This window comes from Copidosoma floridanum, unplaced genomic scaffold, assembly GCF_036245765.1.
Source record: "Copidosoma floridanum isolate Cflo_tuat_1 unplaced genomic scaffold, Cflo_Japanese_pri ptg000040l, whole genome shotgun sequence".
Lineage (NCBI taxonomy): Eukaryota > Metazoa > Arthropoda > Insecta > Hymenoptera > Encyrtidae > Copidosoma > Copidosoma floridanum.
The window spans coordinates 3,864,745-3,887,664 of NW_028321917.1; the positions used below are offsets into that span (position 1 = coordinate 3,864,745).

Genomic DNA, 22,920 nt, shown 5'->3' on the forward strand with positions numbered 1-22,920 from the left:
GTTTTCAACAGTTTTAGCTAGGTTATTGGGGCAGCCTACGATGGACCCTCAGTTCGCCCCGTGACCCGTGACGCGCCTAATGGGGTACCAACTAGGCAGCCTAAGGGGGACCCCATTAACTAAGGTGGCAAACCCATTAAATTTCTGATCGGGCGTAAGTATACCATTCGGTTAGCCGAAGACTTTTTATAACTCGGGTCCTTAGATTCGTTCACCTTACAATCCAGGGACGGTCGGGGACAGTGTGAGCGAGTCGGAGACGAAAGTGAACAAGTGCTCTTCTCCGATCGTCCGCGATCGTCCCTGACCGTGTGACTGAACGCGATGCGCAGTTGTACACGTTAGGTTAGGTTAATGCTGTATGATGTAAACAACAGTTTGTAAATAAAGAAGTGCAAATACAAAAAAGTTTGTTTACTTTTTGCAATAACCTAACCTAACGTGTACAACTGCGCATCGCGTACGGTCAGGGACGATCGCGGACGATCGGACATCGGAGAAGAGCACTTGTTCACTTTCGTCTCCGACTCGCCCACACTGTCCCCGACCGTCCCTGGATTGTAAGGTGAACGAATCTTCTATAGGTATGGAACTCTCAGTCTCTCACGTCTCACGTGTATATAGTCACTCTCTCTCGTCAAGTCATCGCAGTCATCACGTATCACGTCTGTCGGTCTGTCCGTCTGTCGACTGCTCCTTCTCAACAACAAACTTGCTTACTCGCGTATACATGCATATACAATGTGTATATAATAAATATATACCTATGAGGGCTATCAGGCGTACATGAAACGCAACACGCAACGTAATCGTCGCGATCCTCTTTGCGAACGTGCAGAATATATACTTACCTTATTTAATCAGTATTTCGTTTACGTCTGACACTCTGGCTCCATTGCAAGCTGGATAGAATTAAAGCCAACATCAAGAGCAAGAACGCCAGCGGGTAGCGAATACACCGTGCTTGTAGAATATACCAAGCTTGCAAGCGAATAAAAAACAGCTAGAGTCTGGGTTCACGTGACAGACGAGAAAGGCTCTTACATCTAATTATACACGGAGGAAGTGAGAAACCGAGGAGGTGAGCGAACAAGAAGTGCAGCAGCAACTCCTGCAGGGGGGAATCAACACAAGCATGGCAGGGGTCTTCGATATCGAGCTACCCGACGGTGACAACTTCAACACGGAGGACGAGTCCGACGACGATGACGCTCTCGAGGCCGACAACCTAACGGTACCCAAGTGCACCCAGTTACAATTTGTACCGCATCTATCTATCCTTGAGTTCCCCAGCTATGTAGTTACTTTATACATTGTATCCCATACGCTTTCATCTACAAGTTATAAAGTATCGTACATGCTGGCCTTCCGCGAAGGCCATGCCATCACACATGGCATGCACGCGCGCGAGTGTCAAGGTTATCGCTTTTCCCCTCGTTCTCTCATCGTTTGCTTTGTTTTGATGGACCACCTCGCCCAGTGTATTTAAAAATCCATATACATTTTTTTTATTTTGCAGGAGGACTATGATGACAGCCATCACGACGTCCACCACATGCTCGAGTAAGCAAATACTACCGCACCCGCTGACACTCTAAGTTTTGAACAAGCTTACATGACTTGATAGTACTAGAAATATTCTCTTGGATTGCTTTTCAAGCTTATAAAATTCTGTGTACCCTCACATACAAGCCCAATGAGTGCCAGTGCAATTAATACGTATACATATACTGTATGGCTCCAAGTGATATTACTTTGTATGCATGTCTTTTTTCAAATTTTGTCTTGCTCCTTCTGTGCTTTTCTAACGCAAAGTGCTCAAGCTTTCTTAGTTTAGGAAGGATTTTCCAACAGATAGTGCGTATTTATTGATATTGATAACAAGTAGGTAGCCCAATTGCACATTCTATACACATATGCATATGCGAGTGTCCATCCAATGACGATGTCGAGCGATGCACGTGTTGTGTCGAAAGCTCGTCCTTGGTGCCGACGACGTCGTTGGTCCTTCTACTAATCTTACCGATTCTTTGCATGATTTAGGAAATATAGCGGCGCTGCGTTGTGACCCTTGTTTCTCATTTTCTGTTATTTTCCTCTTTGTACAGGTCCGACAATATCGAGCAGGTACAGCTCAATGAGCAGAACGTTAATCCTGAACACGAAAAGACTGGACCTGAGGATTTTCATTTGTGCAAAATCCTGGGCGAGGGTGGCTATGGCAAAGTGTTCCAAGTCAGAAAAATCACAGGAAAAGACAAGGGCAGCATATTTGCCATGAAGGTTTGTAACAATAATTTCGCAACCTTATCATTTTGTTAACTTTTTTTGTCATTACTGTTTAGTTTACATGTTTTAAAGTTGTGTATTTCATGTATTGCATTGATTTGATGTTTTGTTAAAAAAAGTAGTAGTGGAATTATAAGGAAAAATCATTTAATTATGAATATTACGAATGTAGGTGCTAAAGAAAGCATCAATTATAAGAAATCAAAAAGACACAGCTCATACCAAAGCAGAGAGAAATATCTTGGAAGCAGTAAAAGTAAGTCAATGGCTGCCCTTTTTTTTAATGATTTGATGTTTTGTCACAATGCTTGCTACAATTGATTTATATTGTTTTACAGCATCCATTTATAGTGAATTTAATGTATGCCTTCCAAACTAATGGTAAATTATATCTCATATTAGAATACCTTTGTGGCGGAGAACTGTTTACTTATCTAGACAGGGAAGGAATTTTTTTGGAAGACACAACATGGTATGATAATAGTTTTACCCTCCATTCAGATAGATTTTTATGAAAAATTAATACCAATAATCGAATAAATTACTTTTATAGCTTTTATCTGTCAGAAATCATCCTTGCATTAAAACACTTGCACAAATTAGGGATTATATACAGGTAGAATATTAAGAAACTTTTTTTCTCATTTTATTCAAAATCGCATAAAAATTAATAGCTAATGTATTTAGGGATTTAAAACCTGAAAACATACTGTTGGACAGAGAAGGTCATGTAAAATTAACTGATTTTGGCCTCTGCAAAGAACACATTCAAGATGACACAGTTACACACACTTTTTGTGGAACTATTGAGTACATGTAAGTAAATACTAAAATACTTATTCCAACAAAATATTGAAACTTATTGTCTAAAAAGGCCTTTTTGTACATTCTAAAGGGCTCCCGAAATCTTATTAAGAAGCGGACATGGTAAAGCAGTTGATTGGTGGAGTCTGGGAGCACTAATGTATGACATGCTCACTGGAATGGTACGTTAATACTTGTGCGCTTTTTTGTAAAATAGAAGTATCGATTCAATATATCTATTTCTTTTTTAGGCTCCGTTTACTGGAGCTGATCGGAAGAAAACTATTGAACAGATTTTAAAGGGAAAGTTGACCCTCCCACAGTATCTTTCTCCTGATGCTAGAGATTTGATTCGCAAATTGTTAAAGGTACGATTCGATAAATCACTAATTCTCGTTAGTAAACTATAATAATGTCTTTTGTTTTATCTCAATTTCAATGTTAGTAAAGCAGTTCAGGAGGTTCAATGACTTTTTAAAAAGTGATGATTTATTTTTATGATGTCCTTCTTAATAATTCAAATATTAAACAGAGACAGGTACCACAAAGATTGGGTTCTGGTCCAGAAGACGCGGAGCAAATAATGAATCATCGTTTTTTTAATCATCTTAATTGGCAAGATGTTATTTTGCGCAAACTAGTACCTCCTTTCAAGCCTGCATTAGTAAGAAACAGTAGACCATTATACTTGGTGCTGTTTTTTTCTACTCATTGAATTCAATGTACCTTAATCGTTTTGTAGAAAAGTGCAGATGACACATCGCAATTTGATGAACAGTTCACCACCACAGTGCCTGTAGACTCGCCGGTTGAGAGTATGCTAAGTGAATCTGACAACATGATATTTCAAGTGAGCACTGATTTAATCTCATTGTTTACATAACTAGTAACTTTATACATTTTCAATTTAAAAGATTGATTATATTTTTTCAAGGGTGCAATTCATTAAATTTTTTTATACATACATTGTCTAGGGTTTTACTTACGTAGCTCCTAGCGTATTAGAAGAAATGTATAGCCAGCCCCGTGTTTTAACTCCTCGAAGCGAGTCAAGGACTCAGATCAGTAATAGTCATAATAGGCGTCACCATGGGTTTTCTCCAAGATCGCCTGAAATGAACCTACGGCCACTATCGCATTTCAATAATAGCATCGGGTGAGCGTATTTTTCATGTGTATTTTACTTTCATTGCTAAAATTTGAAAAAGAAGCTTGATGTTTTGGGTTTTACTTTCTAGGCTTACTGTACCAGACTATCACAGTGCTGATGACACTGAAATGATGGAAGTCGGACAGCTGGTTAGTCATGTATAGTATACAAAGCGTCATAGCAAAAGTTTCTAAGCAACTGCCAAGTTTTCACATTGTCATTAGAAATTAAATCGCAAAATTATTTGGCTTCTTTTGACATTGATGTACACAAGCACAGCCAGTGCATTATGAACGGCGTGTCACACGAAACCGTTAAATTTGGTGATTGCATCTAGTTAAATTACCCCAAATCCATTTTTTTTCTTTAACTGCAGATGAATAGCAAGTACACTAGTAATGCTAATTGTGCAACTTAAGGGAGAATGCGTTGCTTATTTGAAAGCAAACTATCACAAAAAGATGATTTTAGCAGCAGAGAAAAGCATACCACTGTATTAGGGTGCGATTACATGGAGGCGGATGGACGTCCCGCAAGTTCGGAAAAACTATGCGCGGATATTTTGATTTAAAATACGAAAAGCCCGCCTTGCATGTTGGTATTATTTATTTATTTTTTAAAATTAATCTAAACAGCTGAACGTATTTTTTTTCAGCTCCTCTACAACCTTTTTAATTATTTCCTTCCAGACTTCAATGTTTTTTCATGTTATTTGAAATAATTTTTAAAAAATTAATACCAACATGCAAGGCGGGCTTTTCGTATTTCAAATCAAAACAACCGCGCATCGTAATCCGCCTCCATGTAATCGCACCCTTAATTAGGTGACAAGAAAAGTTGTTTATGCTTCATCATCTTTACATATATAAATAATGTGAACACCCACAAAAAATTACAAAAAATCACGTGCAATCCAGTGAAACTTAAGAAATTTTCATCTTCCTAAGATTAAAGTTAAGATAATTTTTGTCTCCTACTTAACAGATAAAAGCGTTTGTTCTTATATTGCCAGAGGAATATTTGATGATAAAAATTTTGAGAATATTTTTTAAAAGTATTGTACATAGAAAATCTAATGAAAATTTAATGAAAATACCAATATAGTCTTAGGAAGGTGTAGCAATTGATTTTGATAATTAGTAAAGTTGCAATGAAGTACAGATAGTTATATTTATATGAATTTGGATTTGATGACTTATTTTGTTAGTTTTGATAGTTATCAAAGAATGAGAATACAATAGATTTATAAGACATTTTTTTGTGCAGTGAATGTTTTTTGCTGATGTAATACCACGTAAAATTTCTATATTACACATAAATTGACACTTATATAAAATTTTGCACAGCTATCACGTCAGAATTTCATAACATAAATAAGGCAGCAGTTACCAACCTATTTTTAGAAGTAGAATCAATTATTTTTAATACTTTAGTTAAATAATTGTTAAAGTAAAAAACCACATAAGTATCTAAAGCAAACAAATGATTTGTTTTATCATTAATCATTGATGATATTAAAAGAAAATTATGGATTATTATCTGCATCATATTTTACAAATATTCAAAATTGAGTTTTGATTTTTGTTTTACAATAAATTGAACAGTAAGATTAATTTTATTAACTTAGTATGATTTACCAAATTTTTATCAATGATTTACTTCTTTCAAAGAATAAACAGTGCGAAATATTTAGAAAATTGAAATAGTTACAGCTTTGTCATGATAATTATCAATATGGCCAATCTGATTCTAATATTCTATATAAAATAAGAGTGAAGAAAGCAGTAATAGCTCAAAGTTCAAACTACCCAAGTGTTCACCGCCATAATAGATGGCTGAATGAATTTTACATGGGGTGTATTTGGAAATAAGATTTGCGTAAGACCTTTGTGTGTACCCCCAATTAAATAAAATGACATGTTAAATTGTGGCTTGATTGTGGTGACGGTTGAAGTATAAAATGTTACAGATCTTATGTATGTATTGTCACCCGAGCCTATTAAGGCGAAGGTAATGAACATGACCATATGAATGGAGCAGTCTTTACTTCCACCTGTGGTGATATACAAAAGCCACTGAGGTGATACTCCGTAACTTTATGAACTTGCGCTAAACGCATATATTTATTATACGAATGAATACGTGCCATCAAATCCTTGCACACAACTCTATAAGTAGCTACAGCACTAGCTACATAGAAGTTATGGGAAATAATACCCCTGATGGCAGTGACACATTGTGGGCAATTATGAGTAATTTTCAAGCTGCATGATTGTATGGTGTAAAATGCCTTACCGCCCTAGGCAGTGGGCATATGTATTATGCATACTACTTCGTTAGCCTGTAAGTTATTGGTGTGCTGATATTATGTGCTCCCACTTTTCTAGCTATACCCGTGTGTTCAGTAGACCTAGGTTGTATTTTTCATATATACATTAAGGGTGTGTTCCGGGTAACTGACGATTTAAAAAAATCAAGTATTTCTTTAATTTCTTGATAAAACAACTTTTAATGGTACACGCATATACAATTATTACATAAGCCCTCCAACCATACCAATGGGGGCTTATTTGTTCCGCTAAAAATTTTTTTTTTTAATTTTTGAAGCAGAATTAAAAAAAATGAAGAAAAAATTTCTTTATGCTCGGTCAGCCAATAAAAATTTACTTAAATAGAAAATTACCAGATTTTAATCAAAAAGTGATTTAAGACCGTAATTGTTTTTAAATTTTAATTTTTTTTTTTCTTCTCTTAAAAAAGCATATGTTTTTAAGCTTGTATTACAACCATTTAGTTTAAAAAAAAAAAAAATTCATTTAAAAGTTTATTTGTATGGATTTATTATGACACACTGGTACTTGACTGGTACATGACTTGATAAAAAGTAACATTTCTTGAAAAATTTTGCTTTTCCACCGAAATCGAAAATAGTACAGAAAACAGTAAAAGTATTTGTGGCAATAACACTATTTCTGAATAAATTAATAGTAAAAAAAAAAAAATCAACGCACCACGAATGATTTTCGACCTCAAAAATTTTTTCCGACTCGTCTGTTTTTTTCGAATGAAAACAAAAGTAAGCCAAGGTTTCCGAGATATTTTTTAAACTTTTAAAGTTTTTTTTATTTGATTAGTTCTCTGTTAGATGCTGCGTTAGTTGAGTAAACGTCCCAACCAAAGATCTAAGTGAAATCTCATTTCCGAATACACAATGCATAGACTTTCCAACTATGAAAGAAAATTAACATTTTGCTAAAGATATACATACTACAAAGTAACTGTTGTAGTACACGATGCAGAAAATTAAAAAACTAGCAAAATTATAAACTACATTATTCAAAATTTTTCAAGATTGCAAATGTTAACTTTATTTCCTTATGATGAAAAAAAAAAAAAAATTTAACAACAAATATTTTTAATAATAAAGTTTGATCCATTAAATCCGTAAAATAAGTAGTGAATCGAAAAAGTACTTGAAAAGGATTTAAAGTTTTAATAACTGATTTAAAATGTGTTTTTTATTATTTTTGTTCCCATTAAACAACTTTTTTACAAAAACCAGAATCTTTTCAATATCTATGTAATAATTAACAATCGAATCTTGTACGTATTAGTATTTAAAGTGTGATGATGCAAAATTTCGCATAGAATGAAAAGAATTTTTCAATTAAATAATAATGTCGATTTTAGACAAAATTTATGATTTTGCATTCGATATCACTTAAGGAATCTAAATAAGTTTATTTATGGTATGTCGACCATTAAATTTATTTATACATTGAAAAAAAAATGAATTACATACCTACGGCTGAGATGTAATTTATCTATTAATTATTATTAATGCTTAAAAAGATTTATTGTAACAACTTTTTAATAGTTTAGGATTTTTATTATAAGATATATCTTTTCTTCAAACTTTTCGGTTATTTTACACCTTATGGATGTGTTTTTACATGCAATATATTAAAATAAAAGGTATTAATTATTACTTACACATTTCTTTCAAACCCAAAAACAAAAGATCATGTGCAAAATGAAACTGAAGTAGAGCGAGGTTAAGAATGTCGCTAGATTTCACGTGAATAAACGCCCGGGGCGAAGCCGAGGGCAGATAGCGTGAAATCTAGGACATTTCTTAACCTCCGAACGTGGTGCGTATACTGTTTTTCTGCATACCCTCACCGAAAGGGCTGATTATCTGTTTTGGAGCAGGTCAGATATGAAGCACTTTCGGCGGGGGTGCAGAAAATTTTTTTCCTTGCTCTTCTCTCCGAAAGTACGAACCTTCGTAGTAAGTAATTGTCGGTAACAAGGTGCTTGACCAAGGTTAGTTTGACATCTAATCTTACAACTAACTTTAATTCGATGTAATCGAACCTTCAATTCCATACTAATCGCTATCTCCCTTGTAAAGAGCCCCTCCGTGCATTATCGATCCAACTACCCAAAGGTGTACTGCTTCGACATATATAGCCATAGGATGGGCTTCTCACGATAATAACGCTGCTGATCATACCGACCTCAGGAGTCGAGCAATGTGCACCAAAATTAAAATACTACTTTTGTTATAGGTCAGATAATAAAATAGCAATAACAATGGCAGTAACAACGACAATAATGATATTAATAACAACAAATAAGATCAAATGACTTTAGTACCTATTAATATAAAACAAGCTGTACGAAACTCCTCGATTATTACAAATATTTTGGATTTTTGGGAGACGATATTTTATTTGTTCATATCAAATCACCCATACACATATATGTCATGGTTCAGTATACCGTAAATCGTTACACAAGCCTTGACTCATAAGTACCCATACCTTCCCAGTAAAGCCATAAGCTCTCATGCAAGATCTGACTCATTCGCATTCTTGCACGAAGCCACAACCCTCACACAATTAAGCTTTGACTCATGCACATCCCTTCCCAAAACCATAAAACCTCATACAAGCTGTGACTTAGTCACATTCCTGCACGTTCTGTCCAAGAAGCTGCAAGCCCTCGCACAGGCTCTGCATTCGCATTCCCTTCGCCATAGGTACCCATCATATCCCTATAGAGCCTGCACTGCATTGGGATTATGCCTCTACCACGTGACCTCAGTATATATATGACTAATATAGAGGAGAAATAACACAGGTCTTAAGGGAGGAATCTTGTTTTTATTCTTTTTCGCACTTAAAAAGATATTGAGCTTAAAAAGATTGTTAATTCCATGTTACTGACATAATGAGAGTTACGTAGTTATTTTTTTCCTTTGGTGAATTCGTTCATGAAGGTTGAAACAGCGTTTTGAACGTATACGGAGTGCCGTTTAACCCTACTTTGAGCTGTTTGTTTATCTCTGAGCATCAGCAGCAGTGGCGCAGCAGCAGCAACAGCTGAAACAAACAGCTCAAAGTAGGGTTAAACGGCACTCCGTATACGTTCAAAACGCTGTTTCAACCTTCATAAACGAATTCACCAAAGGAAAAAAATAACTACGTAACTCTTATAATGTCAGTAACATGGAATTAAAAACCTTTTAAAGCTCAATATCTTTTTAAGTGCGGAAAAAAAATAAAAACAAGATTCCTCCCATAAGACCTGTGTTATTTCTCCTCTATATTAGTCATATATATACTGAGGTCACGTGGTAGAAGCATAATCCCAATACAGGTCAACAAGGTGCGGCCCGCACCCCGAAGCAATCACGCAAGCTTGCAAGCTGACGCATAGTCCCCAGGACCCATACGATCTACGTAGCCAACACGCGAGACCCATATCACCGGACTCGGAGAAGCGTATAAAAAGGACAGACACCAGGAGGCAGGCAGAGAGTCGAACTTCAAGTTTCATTGAGGCCAGACTGTTCTAGAGCTTGCGACGCTCAGTTTGGCGCTCCCCTACAAATCAAAAGGCACGTACGCCTCTGTTTACTTTTTGCGCTTAGCCAGGGTATTCCGAAAGTCAAAAACGGCTTCCTAGGCCCAGGTTAATAACCTAGTCATCATCTCCACGAGTTCTTGGAGAAGAGCTTCCCATCAAGGGACCCAAAGATCGCCCAAGCACCAGGTGCTTACAAACACCTAGAGACCAACTTCCAGAGCAACAGAGATCTTCCTGATCGTGGCCTGGCACTTTCTGCCTCGCCGGGTAACGAACCCACCCTAACAACGCCATCAACAACTTCGTGCTCTACGCCTAAGGACTAGGTTATAACACCCTGTTTATAATAGGATAATTGAACCTTCAATTTGATACTCATCGCTATCTCCCTTTTCATAATAGGATTGAACGTACTTTCGGGGGAAGATCGAAAAAAATATTGTATAGCACACGTCCAGAACGTTGCATATGCTTGTGTATGTGGCATAATGCCCTCAGCTTCGCCTCGGACATTCGCCACGTACGTCAGAAAATCCAACGTTCGGGTCTTGTGTCGTAATATACTATTTTGCTATCATCAAAACTATGTGTTTTCGAACATTTACAGTAACATAAGACAGGTGAAAATTGAGAGATTTTTAACAGCAAAACTTACAAGTTCCGTGCTCTGAAAAAAGTTGGTGTCCCATTAGTGCCAAAAAATACAAGTCTCGAAAAAAATTACATTTACGATCGTTAAAAATATCTGTTTTGGGACATTTACAGTAGAATGAGACAGGTAAAAATGAACAGGTTTGGAAAATTTTAGGTTAAAAAATGTGCAAGTTGAGTGCTTGAAAAAAAAGAAGTCTCGCTGGTGCCAAAAAATACACCTCACATGCACAGATGTGAATCAGTACGAGTTCCGACTACCAAAAATGTAATTTTTATTGTGAAACGTATGCGTTTCGGAAAATTTGAAGTTGATTCAAAGGATGCAGAAATGTTATATATGTTGTATCTGATTTCAGAGGAGAAAATGCAACATTTTCTCACTGTTAAAAATAGCATTTACTGCCCATAGAAAAGTATTTTACCATCCTCCATGTGGTTGGCATCCCCGTATTTAGCTCAAGGGGCAATTTACACGTGGATTACGTTGTAATACTTTCCTAAATAATAGTAAAAGCTATTTGTAACAGAGGTTGATAATAAAATAGTAAGTCATACTTTCTTTACTAGTGGTGAAACGTACTATTTTTTTCAAACTTTAAAAAATAAGAATTCTGTTGGAGCGAAAAAATGTAAGTTCCGAAAACAAAAAATACTAGTTTTTATTGCAAAATTTTTTGCAGCTTAAGGAGTTTTATGTTGATAAAAAGGGTTCAAAAAGTAATGTTTTCTTGCATTTAATAATTACAAGTATCGTTGGTGCGAAAAAAAACACAGTCCTAACAGCGCGAAAAAATACCGAGTTCCGATATCTGAAAAAAATAAGTTCCAACCGCGAAAGATTTCTATTGTGAAATTTGTGCATTTCGAGGAATTCGACGCTGAATAATACGGTCCATGCGAGTAATTGTTTTTTCCATTTTGCAAATTGCAAGTTCCGTTGCAGCGAAAAAAGATTAATATAGGAAGCTATCTGTTATTAATTGAAATATAATAAATGAAATTAAGCTATCTGTTTAAAAAAATCAGTTGATAAATTAGCTGATTTGTGATGCCAAATTGTCAGCAAATTTTTTGTACTGTAACGTACGATATGCAAGGCATATCATACTGACTCTCCCACTCTCCCTGGTAAAAGCGAGGCTACTTTAGCCAGAAGGCATCGACAGGTGGTGCAATTGACGGGAGAAGGATCGATAACAAATAAGAGGTTGCCACAAAATACATTTTTGATGTTTTTTATTGGTAAGAATAACATTACAAGAACGAAACTCTCGCATCAGCAATTACCTCTACCGTGGTAAAATTCGCACTACTGCCTTGTACTATGAGGTCCCTACGGTCCGCAAACTCAGCATAGATGGCGTACTGAAGCTAAGAGAAAAATGGCGTCACATTGACACATATGTAGTATTCATGATCTCCTGACGTCAGCGTGACGGATATGTTGTCATCTAAGTAAGTCCACATTACCGTATACCGTCGTCACTTATAGCCGTAGTGTCGCCAGTGACGCCATTTTTCTTTTAGGTACAGAACGCCATCTATGCTGAGTTTTCTGATCGTAGCATTATAGGGACCAACGTTGGGTTAGGTGGATTCAATATCGGAACGTATATATATAGCTATACGATCTAGGGAGAATGTTCCACCGAGCAGACACCAGTAAAGGGGCATTGCCAAAAACGGTACCCACAACGCACGAAAATTAAAAATTGTAATATTAATAACACATACAAGTGCCTATCACCCAATGATCCAGGGTGCTCACTGGTCGCTCTATTAAATAAATAATTATTAAAAACACAAGCACCTATCACCAGATAACCTGGGGCGCTTATTGCGAATCTTGAAAATAAATAATTATCAATAAATAAGTAAAGCACCTATTTTCTGATGACCCCGAACACTTATTTGCCACACTATTGAATAATAAAAAGGTAACTGATAACATATGTAAACAATTCAAAATTTCGATTGATTGTCTAGTACGACAAAGATATTTTTAAGTGGTGCTCTTGTAAGTGATTGATAATTCATTATTTAATAGTGGCCAGTAAGCGCCCCAGGTCATTGGGTCATAGGCGTTTGTGTTAATAATTAATATTTTATTATTTAATACAGCGACGAGTGAGCGCCCCGGATCATTGGGTCATAGGCGTTTGTGTTAATAATTAATATTTTATTATTTAATACAGCGACGAGTGAGCGCCCCGGGTCATTGGGCGATAGGCGCTTGTGTTAATAATCAATATTTTATTATTTAATAGAGCGACCAGTGAACGCCCCGGGTCATTGGGTGATAGGCGCTTGTGTTGATAATCAATATTTCATTATTTAAAAATGCGACCGCTGACCTCTGCCGCTCGCTTTCTCTGTGGGGACCCTCTCACACACATGTACACTTTTTCTTCAACCATCCGCTAGGCGTCTAACCATGTAACTTGACCTTCTCGCAAGTGCCTGGATTTCATGTTGGTCAATATATAAGGGCGTTTAAGATTAAGCTAGGGCAGAGATTAGAAGGGAGATTGCCAGCGCCTATGGTAGAGAGTGTGTCGCTTTTTTTCCACTGTTTTGAGCGCCCCGTCGCGGCAAATCAGCCGAACTATACGCACGTTTCAGCAGCGGAGGAGAAGACTAAATTGTGCGTACGATGGTACGATAGGTACCTAGTAGAGGGGGAAGGAATATGTGCGTATACACGGGTATAGCTGTATATGTTTTGTATTCTAGCTGCCTCAGTGCCTCGGCTCTCGGCTCCCGGCTCTCGCAGCTCGCAGCTCTCGCATGCATGCGTATACCTATATCTATTCCTGATGTGATGTTCCCTCAAAAGCGGTTATGAATGTTGGACAGTTATTATATGTCCGGTCATATTTATTACTCATTAAATGAAAAATTGAGTAATAAAAACGTAAGCCCCGATATTTAATGTAATTTCTTGAAACTTGATCTCTATAAAATAATCATTTTTACAACTTGAATAATTTATGTTTTTATAGATTTATAAAAATTTAGCACATTAAAAATATCAGAATAATATACACACGCTTCACTTTGATTTTTAAGTTCATTCAATATAGAATGACTTTTTCTGTAATTCAAATGTCATTCTTCAACACATGTAACTTTTCTAATAAGAATCTAGAGTGTAACTACCTTTGCTCGTTATGGCACTGGTAACCTCTAGATCGCAAACGGGATACGGTTCGACACATCACACCAGGTATCCTCAATAAATCCGAGGCGCGCCGCGAACGAGTACATCGCATTATTGCTCGATAACCGCGTCCATTTAATTAAAACAGCCGCCCTCGCTCCCTTTCAAATACTTAGACAAGAAATATAATTACCTTTTAGCCCCGTGTCCCACCTATACGCGCCCAGTGCGAGTCCCGAGTTATTAAGCGAAAGCTTAGACTCAAATTCTCAAATAATACGTTGCGCCGACGTAACACACTTCTAGAAGCCGTTCTACTTAAAATTATGATCTCAAACTTGGTATAGGCCTTAATGAGACCTTATACTTTAATGATACACCATTAAAATCTCTTATTTCATAAATTTATAGCACACTTTTATCAAAAGAAGATCAGATTGACTATACCATTTTCTCCTTGTTTGTTATCTTCCATACAAAAAGCATTTATGCTGTTTGATTTATGCTATAAGAAACTAGGTACCTTAAAGAAAATTCTTAAATTTTTTTGAAGCATTTTATTAATACATTATTGAGTCCTGGCAAGTTTAATACTAATGCATTTTCCGTAATCGAGAGAGCGACGTTTTTAGGCTAGGTTAGTACAGCAGACTTTATCACGGTGTCTTAGGGTGAGATTACATGAAGCTCACAGTAAAAAATGACTTTAGTGGATTTACTATTCCTCTAGTAAAAATTCCTTCGTTCCGCGTTGTAAAAGTACTAGTTTGTAGTGTTCTCTTTAAACTTCTTGTAAATCTACTATTACTGTCATAATTTTACTATGCTTAGCATGGGAAATAATCCGACCTATGCCGAACGTAGTAATTGTACTACGCACAATAGTAACCAAATTTACTACCAAATAAGTAAAATTACAACTGTCTTATAGTTTATTACGCTTCGCTAAGTATAATACCTATTCACATAGTAAAGTTTACTATTGGAGTAGTAATTCGAAAAAGTGCAGATATTCATAACTCTCAAGCAAGTCATGCGGTAAAGAACCATGAGGTATTCTGTATTTGCTTTTTTACATTGTTCACAAATCAATCGGTGCTGTGATCGATCTCCTTAAATAAAAAGTAGCGCAGCAATAAATCTAAGCATTTACAAAAAATAAGTCATTCTTAGTATTAACAGTTACAAAATCTCATAAAACAAAAGACTTCAAACGTAATTTAAAAAAATTTAAATGTAATTTACATTATGCGCCAAAATTAAGTGTTAATTTGAGTATTTATAAGATTACATAAATTAAAAATATTTTTCTTCATTTTCATGTATGAAAGTACAATACTTTAAATTTAAGATTTCTTATTATGCGTATTGTTTAAATGGATTTTACTACGATTGCGGTTACGCCATCTACTGCATACGTTACATACTTACCACTACTTCAGTATATTTACTATTGGAATAGTAAAAAAACAACTCAGATACTACTCCCCCTTTTTAATTCTAGCCTTACAAAGAGGGAAGTAAATTTACTATCACAGTAGAATTTTTACTACTGCTGTAGTAAATATACCACGCTCAGCATAGGTCGGATTATTTCCTATGCTAAACGTAGTAATTTTACTACGATATTTTTTACTGTGAGTCTGGCAGTCTGCAGACTGGCAGAATCGCGCTAAGTTTAAAATATGTTTCAATATTAATATTTAAAACCTGTTACGTAAGCAAAGAAATAATTATCGTAATATATTTGCATTTCTGTATGAACTAATATTTATGAAATAAAAGGCGACGAAAAACGTTTTTTCACAGTTACATATTGTTATACATACCAGGTTACATCAGTGACCCTACTGACCGACTGTGCGATGTTAACATAAATCTATAAAAAAAGTTGTAAAATAATATTTGACACGTTTTATTGTAAATGAAATTGATTGTAACTAAGCCTTTATTCTGTTAAGGCAATAATTACAATTTATTCTTTATTTTACTAAATTATTCTGAGATGTTATAATTTAAACATAATTTAAACTTAGCGCGATTCTGCCAGTCTGCAGACTGCCAGACTCCATGTAATCTCACCCTTAGGCCGCAGTCACATGGAGCGCAATAGAGCAAACAGGATAGGAATTTCTCCATAAGCGGCTGTGTTAAATCTATTGCGCTGCAGGATAGCCCTATTGCGCGGCGCAATAGACGTAACACAGCCGCTTATGGAGAAATTCCTATCCTGCTCGGTCTATTGCGCTCCATGTGAACATAAGCTTATGGAGCTGTTCATATAGACATTTTTTGCTTAATTCAATGTGAACGTTCATATTGAAAAGGGGGTTCCACTGTTCCGCTAAACTCAAATTGAGTGAACAGACTGAACAGACCCATGCTGTGTTCTCTGTCAGTCAACGTAGTTGCGACCATAGGCTTTGTTGCCTGATGGAAAAAGAGGTATAGGTACGTCTGTTCAGTCTGTTCACTCAATTTGAGTTTAGAGGAACAGAGGAACCCCCTTTTCAATATGAACGTTTACATTGAATACAGGGGGCTCCTTCGCGAAAGTCCCCAAACAGAGATATATTATTTCTTGTAAATAAAAGTCTACTGAATTTAATGGTGGTCTAAATTATATTTCGAATGGGTCAAAATTTTGAGAAATCCGAGCTCAAAGTTGTAACTATTAGCACGTGTTCCTATGGGGCAGCGTGAAAAACAATTTGTTTTCGTTTATAATAAACCTAAATTAAATTTCCCAGCAGACTGAATATATACGTTTTGTAGATGAAGTCTTCCTCTGTAATATGCTGTATTAAAAATTGTGGATAAAGGACCATTTTAGCGAGATATTTGTGATGAAAATAAATATTTATTTATTACTATACTATTTAGTGTCCGGGAGGTCAGGAGGTCACGTGGATAGCAGACGTACTTGTTCACCTAATCGCACGAGTTTTCAAAAAGTTGAGATTCGTATAGCTTGAAGTTTGTATGTACCTAGCATTATTTTTATCGAATAAGGAGTATGGAATTGAATTAATATAAACTTATTGTATATTTTAACGCTTCTAAATATTTTTATATATTATTTTAACAATCCTGGAAATTATATATTTGCAATGACTACCTGGTATGACCTCTTGAGTGCCTTTTTTTTCTCATATTTTGTTACAAACTTTTTTTTCATGAACTTGCCTTTCCTCCATCCTCTTGAGACTCTATGTGCGTGGTATTCTTTTTTTTTTAGGTGGATTAGAAGGACCGTCATCCATTGTTTATCAATTAAATGATGTTAATGACTTACAGATACTAAACACTATAGAGGTAGAGTAATAGCAGAAAGGCATGCAAACACGACATATATATACCATATACCTATATATTACATCGCTATACTACACCAACACAGGTGGTGTACCACTGTACCCTCGTATGCACTAGACTGGTCAAAACAATAATTAATTTTTCGTACAAAGTTAAACTACACACATAAATATCATTTTTCCCACTTCATACGTTATTAAAAATATCATAATGATTTTCAGACACATTTGTTTATTGAAAAACAAAACTTTATTTTTCGTTTGTCTTTGACCTCAGCAGTAGTCGTAGGAGCCCCCTTAAGCAAAAAATGTCTATGTGAACAGCTCCTATGCACATACACGTGCTCCCCTTCATCTCCCCGCGGGAGCGACCCAACTCCCTATTACCACTGTAGTCAGGGAGCCAGGAGGTTTTCATTTCGTTGTTGGATAGAATTTAACGAAATCTCGCAAAAACTGTAGATTGTTGTCCATATAACGATCCTTTAAAAAAGTTAGAATGAACCTGGTCGGGAAAATCCTTGTTTATTGCAAAATAACTTTGAAAACCGATTTTTTTTTCAGTTATCTGAAAGACATCAATTGCCAGAATTTTTATTTAGAAATTGTTTGTTTCAGGCAATTTGTACAACGGCCAAAGTAATCAGTCGCTCTGCTGCGTCGATAAGGTCTAACACCGCACTCGTTTTGTACCGACATCGCGCTCATGCTTGGCCCCCTCGGGCGTCGCTGGAATGCTTAATTGCAATGTAAAAGTGTTATATCTAGGCTATTAATGGACCTGCAATGGATTTTTTTGTTTGTAAATTAATTAAAAAATAGGTATCATCGAATGCATTTCATTCCAAAGCTATATCTTGCAAATTGACAAAATTACGAACCACAAAAAGTGATTTGTTGTTAAAAACAAAAAAAAAAGAATTGTTAAAAATTTTGAAAATTAGCTTAATAATAGATAATATTATCGCCTACTGATTCCAATTGGTTTCATCAAGATCCGCTTGCTGTAACAGAATTTACAGCGTTCTAAACTTTTAGATTAACAATTTTGCAGTAGGTCGCCATATTGCTTTTGAGAAAGCGGACCTGGTGCATTTTGTTAACAATACTAATAACTACCTAATATCCAAATATTAACAATAAAAAACGATTTCTTCCCTCATTTTTTCATATCTCTCTGTATTTCACTTTTTACAACTTTACCGCATGTTTTCGGTAAGAATAAACAATTTTCAGCTCTTGAAAAAAAATTTCCATTACGTAAAATCATCAGTTCAACAACTTTTGTATTCAACTTTTTTCGATAAAACGCTTTATTTCCGAGATACTGTCAGAAAACTGAAAAAAAAATCGGTTTTCAAAGTTATTTTGCAATAAAAAAGGATTTTCCCGACCAGGTTCATTCTAACTTTTTTAAAGGATCATTATATGGACAACAATCTACAGTTTTTGCAAGATTTCGTTAAATTCCACCCAACAACAAAAAATCATGTTTTTTGAACCTCTGGCTCCCCGATTGCTGTGCCCATGATATAACATAGATATGATGTCAATTAAGGGATTCGTAAATGGGTGCAGGAAAACTCTCCCACACATAGGTGGTGAGTGGGTGACTCCGATGACTAGGCCAATGAGCTATCGCGGTATCCGGGTAGATTATCTACTAAAAAGTATAACTGTAAACGGTAGAAGTTTACCTAGTAATATGCTGTTTTACAAGTTATGTACAGATAGTTATATTTATCAGATAGGTTACGACAAATTAGGTAACTATTGTAATGTTGCATAGGAATAATTTATTTTCATAAAGATCTGTAAGTATAATTAAAATAATTATGAATATTATTGCTTCATTAACGATGAATAAATTAGAATTAAAAAAAAATTTTATGGTATTATCTATAAATACCTGAGGACAGCTTTAGAAAATTGAAAATTGAATATCTTAATGGTCCAGTTACGTGCCAATAAGTTAAACTTTATAACATAAACATGAGATAATTATCTGTTAGAAATTTTGGTTATAAACACAACAGTATTTTATCTTCTTCTGCGTTTTTCGTCTCTATTTTTATACTTTTCTTCATCATTCGACTCACTTGATCTTCTTTTTCTATTTTTTTCTTGGCTTGAACTTGAGTGATCTTTATTTTTTTTGTACTGTTCGGATTTTTGTTTGCTTAATTTTGAATCTAATCTATACCCGTAATTCTCTTTTTCATCTTTTCTTTCATTTTGTGATCTATGTTCACCTCTCGATTTACTAAATGATTTTGATTCTTTTTCTAGATTGTAGTATCTTTTTCTTTCCTTCTTTTTTTCTTCTTCTGAACTAGAAGAACTGGAACTACTATCACTGCTACTATCAATACTACTACTACTGCTGCTGCTGCTGATGTCATTTTTATCCCAACCACTTTTTTTTTTCTTTGAATTTTTGTTCTCATTGCTGTTTTTACTGCTAGCATGTTTTCTTTTCAAATTATTTCTTGTATAATCACTACTACTATCACGACTACTGTCACTACTTCTACTTTTTGAAGTATTCTTCTTTTTCTTTAGCGATTTTTTCATTTTCATTTTTTTCTTAAGTTTTTTTTCTTCTAATTTTTCGAGTTTTCTGTAAATATATGATTAGAATAACGATAAAATAGAAATACTGTTTGTGTAGTAGAAAACGAAGTCATATGCACTTACTTAAGTAGCTTTTTCTTTTCTTTCTTTGATAAAGATTTCAAAAATATTGCTTCTGGTGTTTCTTCATCTTCAGAGACCATTAGTTCTCGACTTTGTGGAACATTTAAATGTTGCTGAGCATTAAGTGCTGATCTATAGAGAGTAGATAAAAAATTTAGCAATTTAAATTAGTTGAATGCTACAAAAATTATTTTTGACATTATACTTGAATGATAAATACTTTTTTAATGCCAATCCGTCATCTCTCATTTGCTGAACAAGAGCAAAAGCATCAGGAGCTGGAGGAAGATCTTCGGTGGGATTATTGTTGGCTAACACAGAACTCATTGCCTGACTATATAAAGGGCACTCTTTGTCTGTAATGTTGGAAAACAATATGTTGTTTACTATAGTGAAAATACTTTAACAGTTTATCTCCAGAATATTATATTACCTGTATTGATGTGACCCCACTTGTGACATTTTATACAGCGTACATTACGTACTTGAATACCAAAAGGTTGATCTCTTATTTCACTGTCTCCTTTACAATAACTCTCTCTGGGTGCATTATACTTGCGCTGCCATTCAAACTTGTATTCTGGTTCATTGTCTTCTTTTTCTCTTTCTTTTTTAGCACCAGGAGGCGGTTCATACATAAAGTTAACACTTAATTTGTCTTTGCTTTCTTTACTCAACAAGGCTCTAAAAAAAAATATAGACATTTAAATTATGTACTTGTTTATTAAGCATCCATGTGGAAAAAATCAATTGGATATTGACAAAAACAATTGTAAAAAGTTGTTTTTAAGGAATTCCTTTAATTACTTTACCACTGTTACTAAAAAAGTAATTGCACTACACGTCCATAAATTAATAACTAAAAGTTTTGTTAATTCGTAATTTGTGTACTGGATCATTTCACAAAAACTGCGACATGCCATGAAGCGTACATTTAAAACCAACAGATTGAATTATTATAAGCTGGAACTTTTAAAAAATGGTGTAAACAAATTTTTCCTAAGTACGTTTTTGGTATGAGGTCAAAAAAATTTTTTGCGTGACTGTAATATTGAAAAAACAGGACAAAATGTCATCATTGTAATGTGAAACATTTAAAAACTTCACTTTTTGCAGCTTCTGGTGCCTAGACGTTGATTTATTTAGTTTTTTTACAATGTACTATTTGAAAATTTGAGGTGTCAAGCACCTCATCTCATAGTTTAGAACAAAAAAAAATTTATTTTCAAGTACGGGAAGTTTTATTCGTGAAGCCTAATTATGACACTTAAATTGAGCAGCACAAATAATTTGATTTGGCCAAGTGAATAATTTTCAGAGACTAGGAATGAATCGTTTTGTATTTTGGAGTGCACGAGAACACGGTCTATTTTATTCCAGATCCAAATCTAAATGTAGCTATTTGTAGTGTTGTTGCAAATACAGAAGAACGTTTACTCCGATAAAATAAGCGGCCATTAATGTAACTCCTTTAATCTCGGAGGGATTTAAAATTATCGACTTTATGACTATGGTGTACAAAAGGGCCTAGGGTGCAGATGTGACAAACGAAATTTCGTTGAAAAATTCCATCTTGGGGCTTCACAATCGCAAAAAAAGTACCGTGTAACGTATCATTGCTGTAACGCTTTTTTAAAATTAAAAAAAAATTGCATTTAAATTAACATGAGTTTTTAAAAAATGACCGTGGAATCCATCTAATTTGGACCTCGCATAACTTGGAAAAAATAATGAAAAAATTCTAAACATTAATTAAAGAGAAACTTAAGTAGAGCGTGAAAATATAGCAGTTTTTGTGAAATGACCCTACTATATTACTCTCACTTCTCAATACATGACAATACATTCACACTATTACATTTATCATACAAAACGTTTTTTGGTAGCTTATGGCACATCAAAGTTTCATTACAATTTCGTCCCTGATTGTTGAGCTATAACCTTAAAGACGTGCAGCATAAGATAATTTATATGTACTTATTATTGTGCAAATCCTGTTCTTTTTCATATTGCATACGTAATTCTTCTTGCTTCTTTTTGTAAGCTTCAGCTTGTTGTTCAGCCATCCATACCTGTAGAAAAATAATGAAAAAATTATCAGTATCTTTAAAAAAAAGACTTGAGCAATTAAATTAGCGTTCAAGATAAAGCACTTGTGGATGTATATATTTATTGAAGAGGTTTCATGATTCTCAGATGCAGAGAATTATACTCACTCGTTTGAGGTTGTCTCTGGAAGCTGGGTGAAAGAATTTTTTGCACATATAGTTATTGAAACCCTTACCCATCTTGGAGTCATATAATCAGAAGATTGTACAAGTACTATTTAATAATTATAAATTTATTCTAAAACCACTTTTGTTTCTGCGTTGACTATACTGACGATCAACTGCGTACATGCACATTGACAGAACTGAAAACCAGCTAATCTCATAAGATATAAAAGGATATAGAGTGCGCTAGAGCGGCTAGAGGCTAAATACAGCGATACGGTAAACAAAAGAGATGGTTGCCGAGTGTCCTCTCTGTCTCTTTCTACCCAAGCGCTGTGATTGGCTGATGCTCAAGATGCAATAACCTGGGGCCGTACCATATAACTTTTTTTTGCTTCACAGGCCTATGTTATAACATAGGCCGATGTACAGAAAAATAGTTATATGGTACGGATCCTGTGTCAGTAATTGGAACTGCCGCTGACGGCCAGAATACCCCCTTGAGCAGCAGCCATTCAGCCAATCACAGCGCTCAGCTAGAAAGAGATGGAGAGGACACTCGGCAACCATCTCTTTCTTTTACCGTATCGGCCAGTGTTGGGAGTTGGGAGCGCCATGGAGTTCGCCCCCAGAGCTGTTAAAATCTAAAACAAATTTGATGTATCGATTGCGTGTAGAAAATGCTGCAAAAAGTTACATTACAACTTTTTTGCGCGTGCAATTGTTTAAGAGTTATAAGGGAAAAACACTTGGGGGCTGCCCCCA

General features: G+C 35.2%; 2 protein-coding genes across 3 annotated transcripts; one reads left to right on the forward strand and one right to left on the reverse strand.

The window, feature by feature from the left end:
* The first annotated feature begins 531 nt into the window (after positions 1–531).
* Positions 532–8,231, forward strand: LOC106640183 (ribosomal protein S6 kinase beta-1). The gene is made up of 13 exons (XM_014354127.2): positions 532–1,234; positions 1,520–1,563; positions 2,109–2,283; positions 2,462–2,545; positions 2,628–2,761; positions 2,843–2,905; positions 2,977–3,105; positions 3,185–3,275; positions 3,345–3,461; positions 3,626–3,757; positions 3,836–3,943; positions 4,068–4,249; positions 4,332–8,231. The coding sequence occupies exons 1-13, from the start codon at positions 1,136–1,138 to the stop codon at positions 4,405–4,407; spliced, it is 1,434 nt and encodes a 477-aa protein (XP_014209613.1). The 5' UTR covers positions 532–1,135; the 3' UTR covers positions 4,408–8,231.
* A 10,795-nt stretch (positions 8,232–19,026) lies between these two features.
* Positions 19,027–22,629, reverse strand: LOC106640168 (corepressor of RBPJ and splicing regulator). Of its 2 annotated transcripts, XM_089597825.1 has the most exons (7): positions 22,159–22,629; positions 21,920–22,014; positions 20,376–20,626; positions 20,163–20,298; positions 19,943–20,074; positions 19,809–19,865; positions 19,027–19,634 (listed from the first exon to the last, which is right to left on the reverse strand). In XM_089597825.1, exons 1-7 carry the CDS (start codon positions 22,228–22,230, stop codon positions 19,286–19,288), a joined length of 1,092 nt encoding a protein of 363 aa, XP_089453951.1. In that variant the 5' UTR covers positions 22,231–22,629; the 3' UTR covers positions 19,027–19,285. The 2 variants fall into 2 exon arrangements, with proteins under 2 accessions (XP_089453951.1, XP_089453950.1); XM_089597824.1 differs by having other exon boundaries at positions 19,027–19,865.
* Between the last annotated feature and the right edge of the window lie 291 nt (positions 22,630–22,920).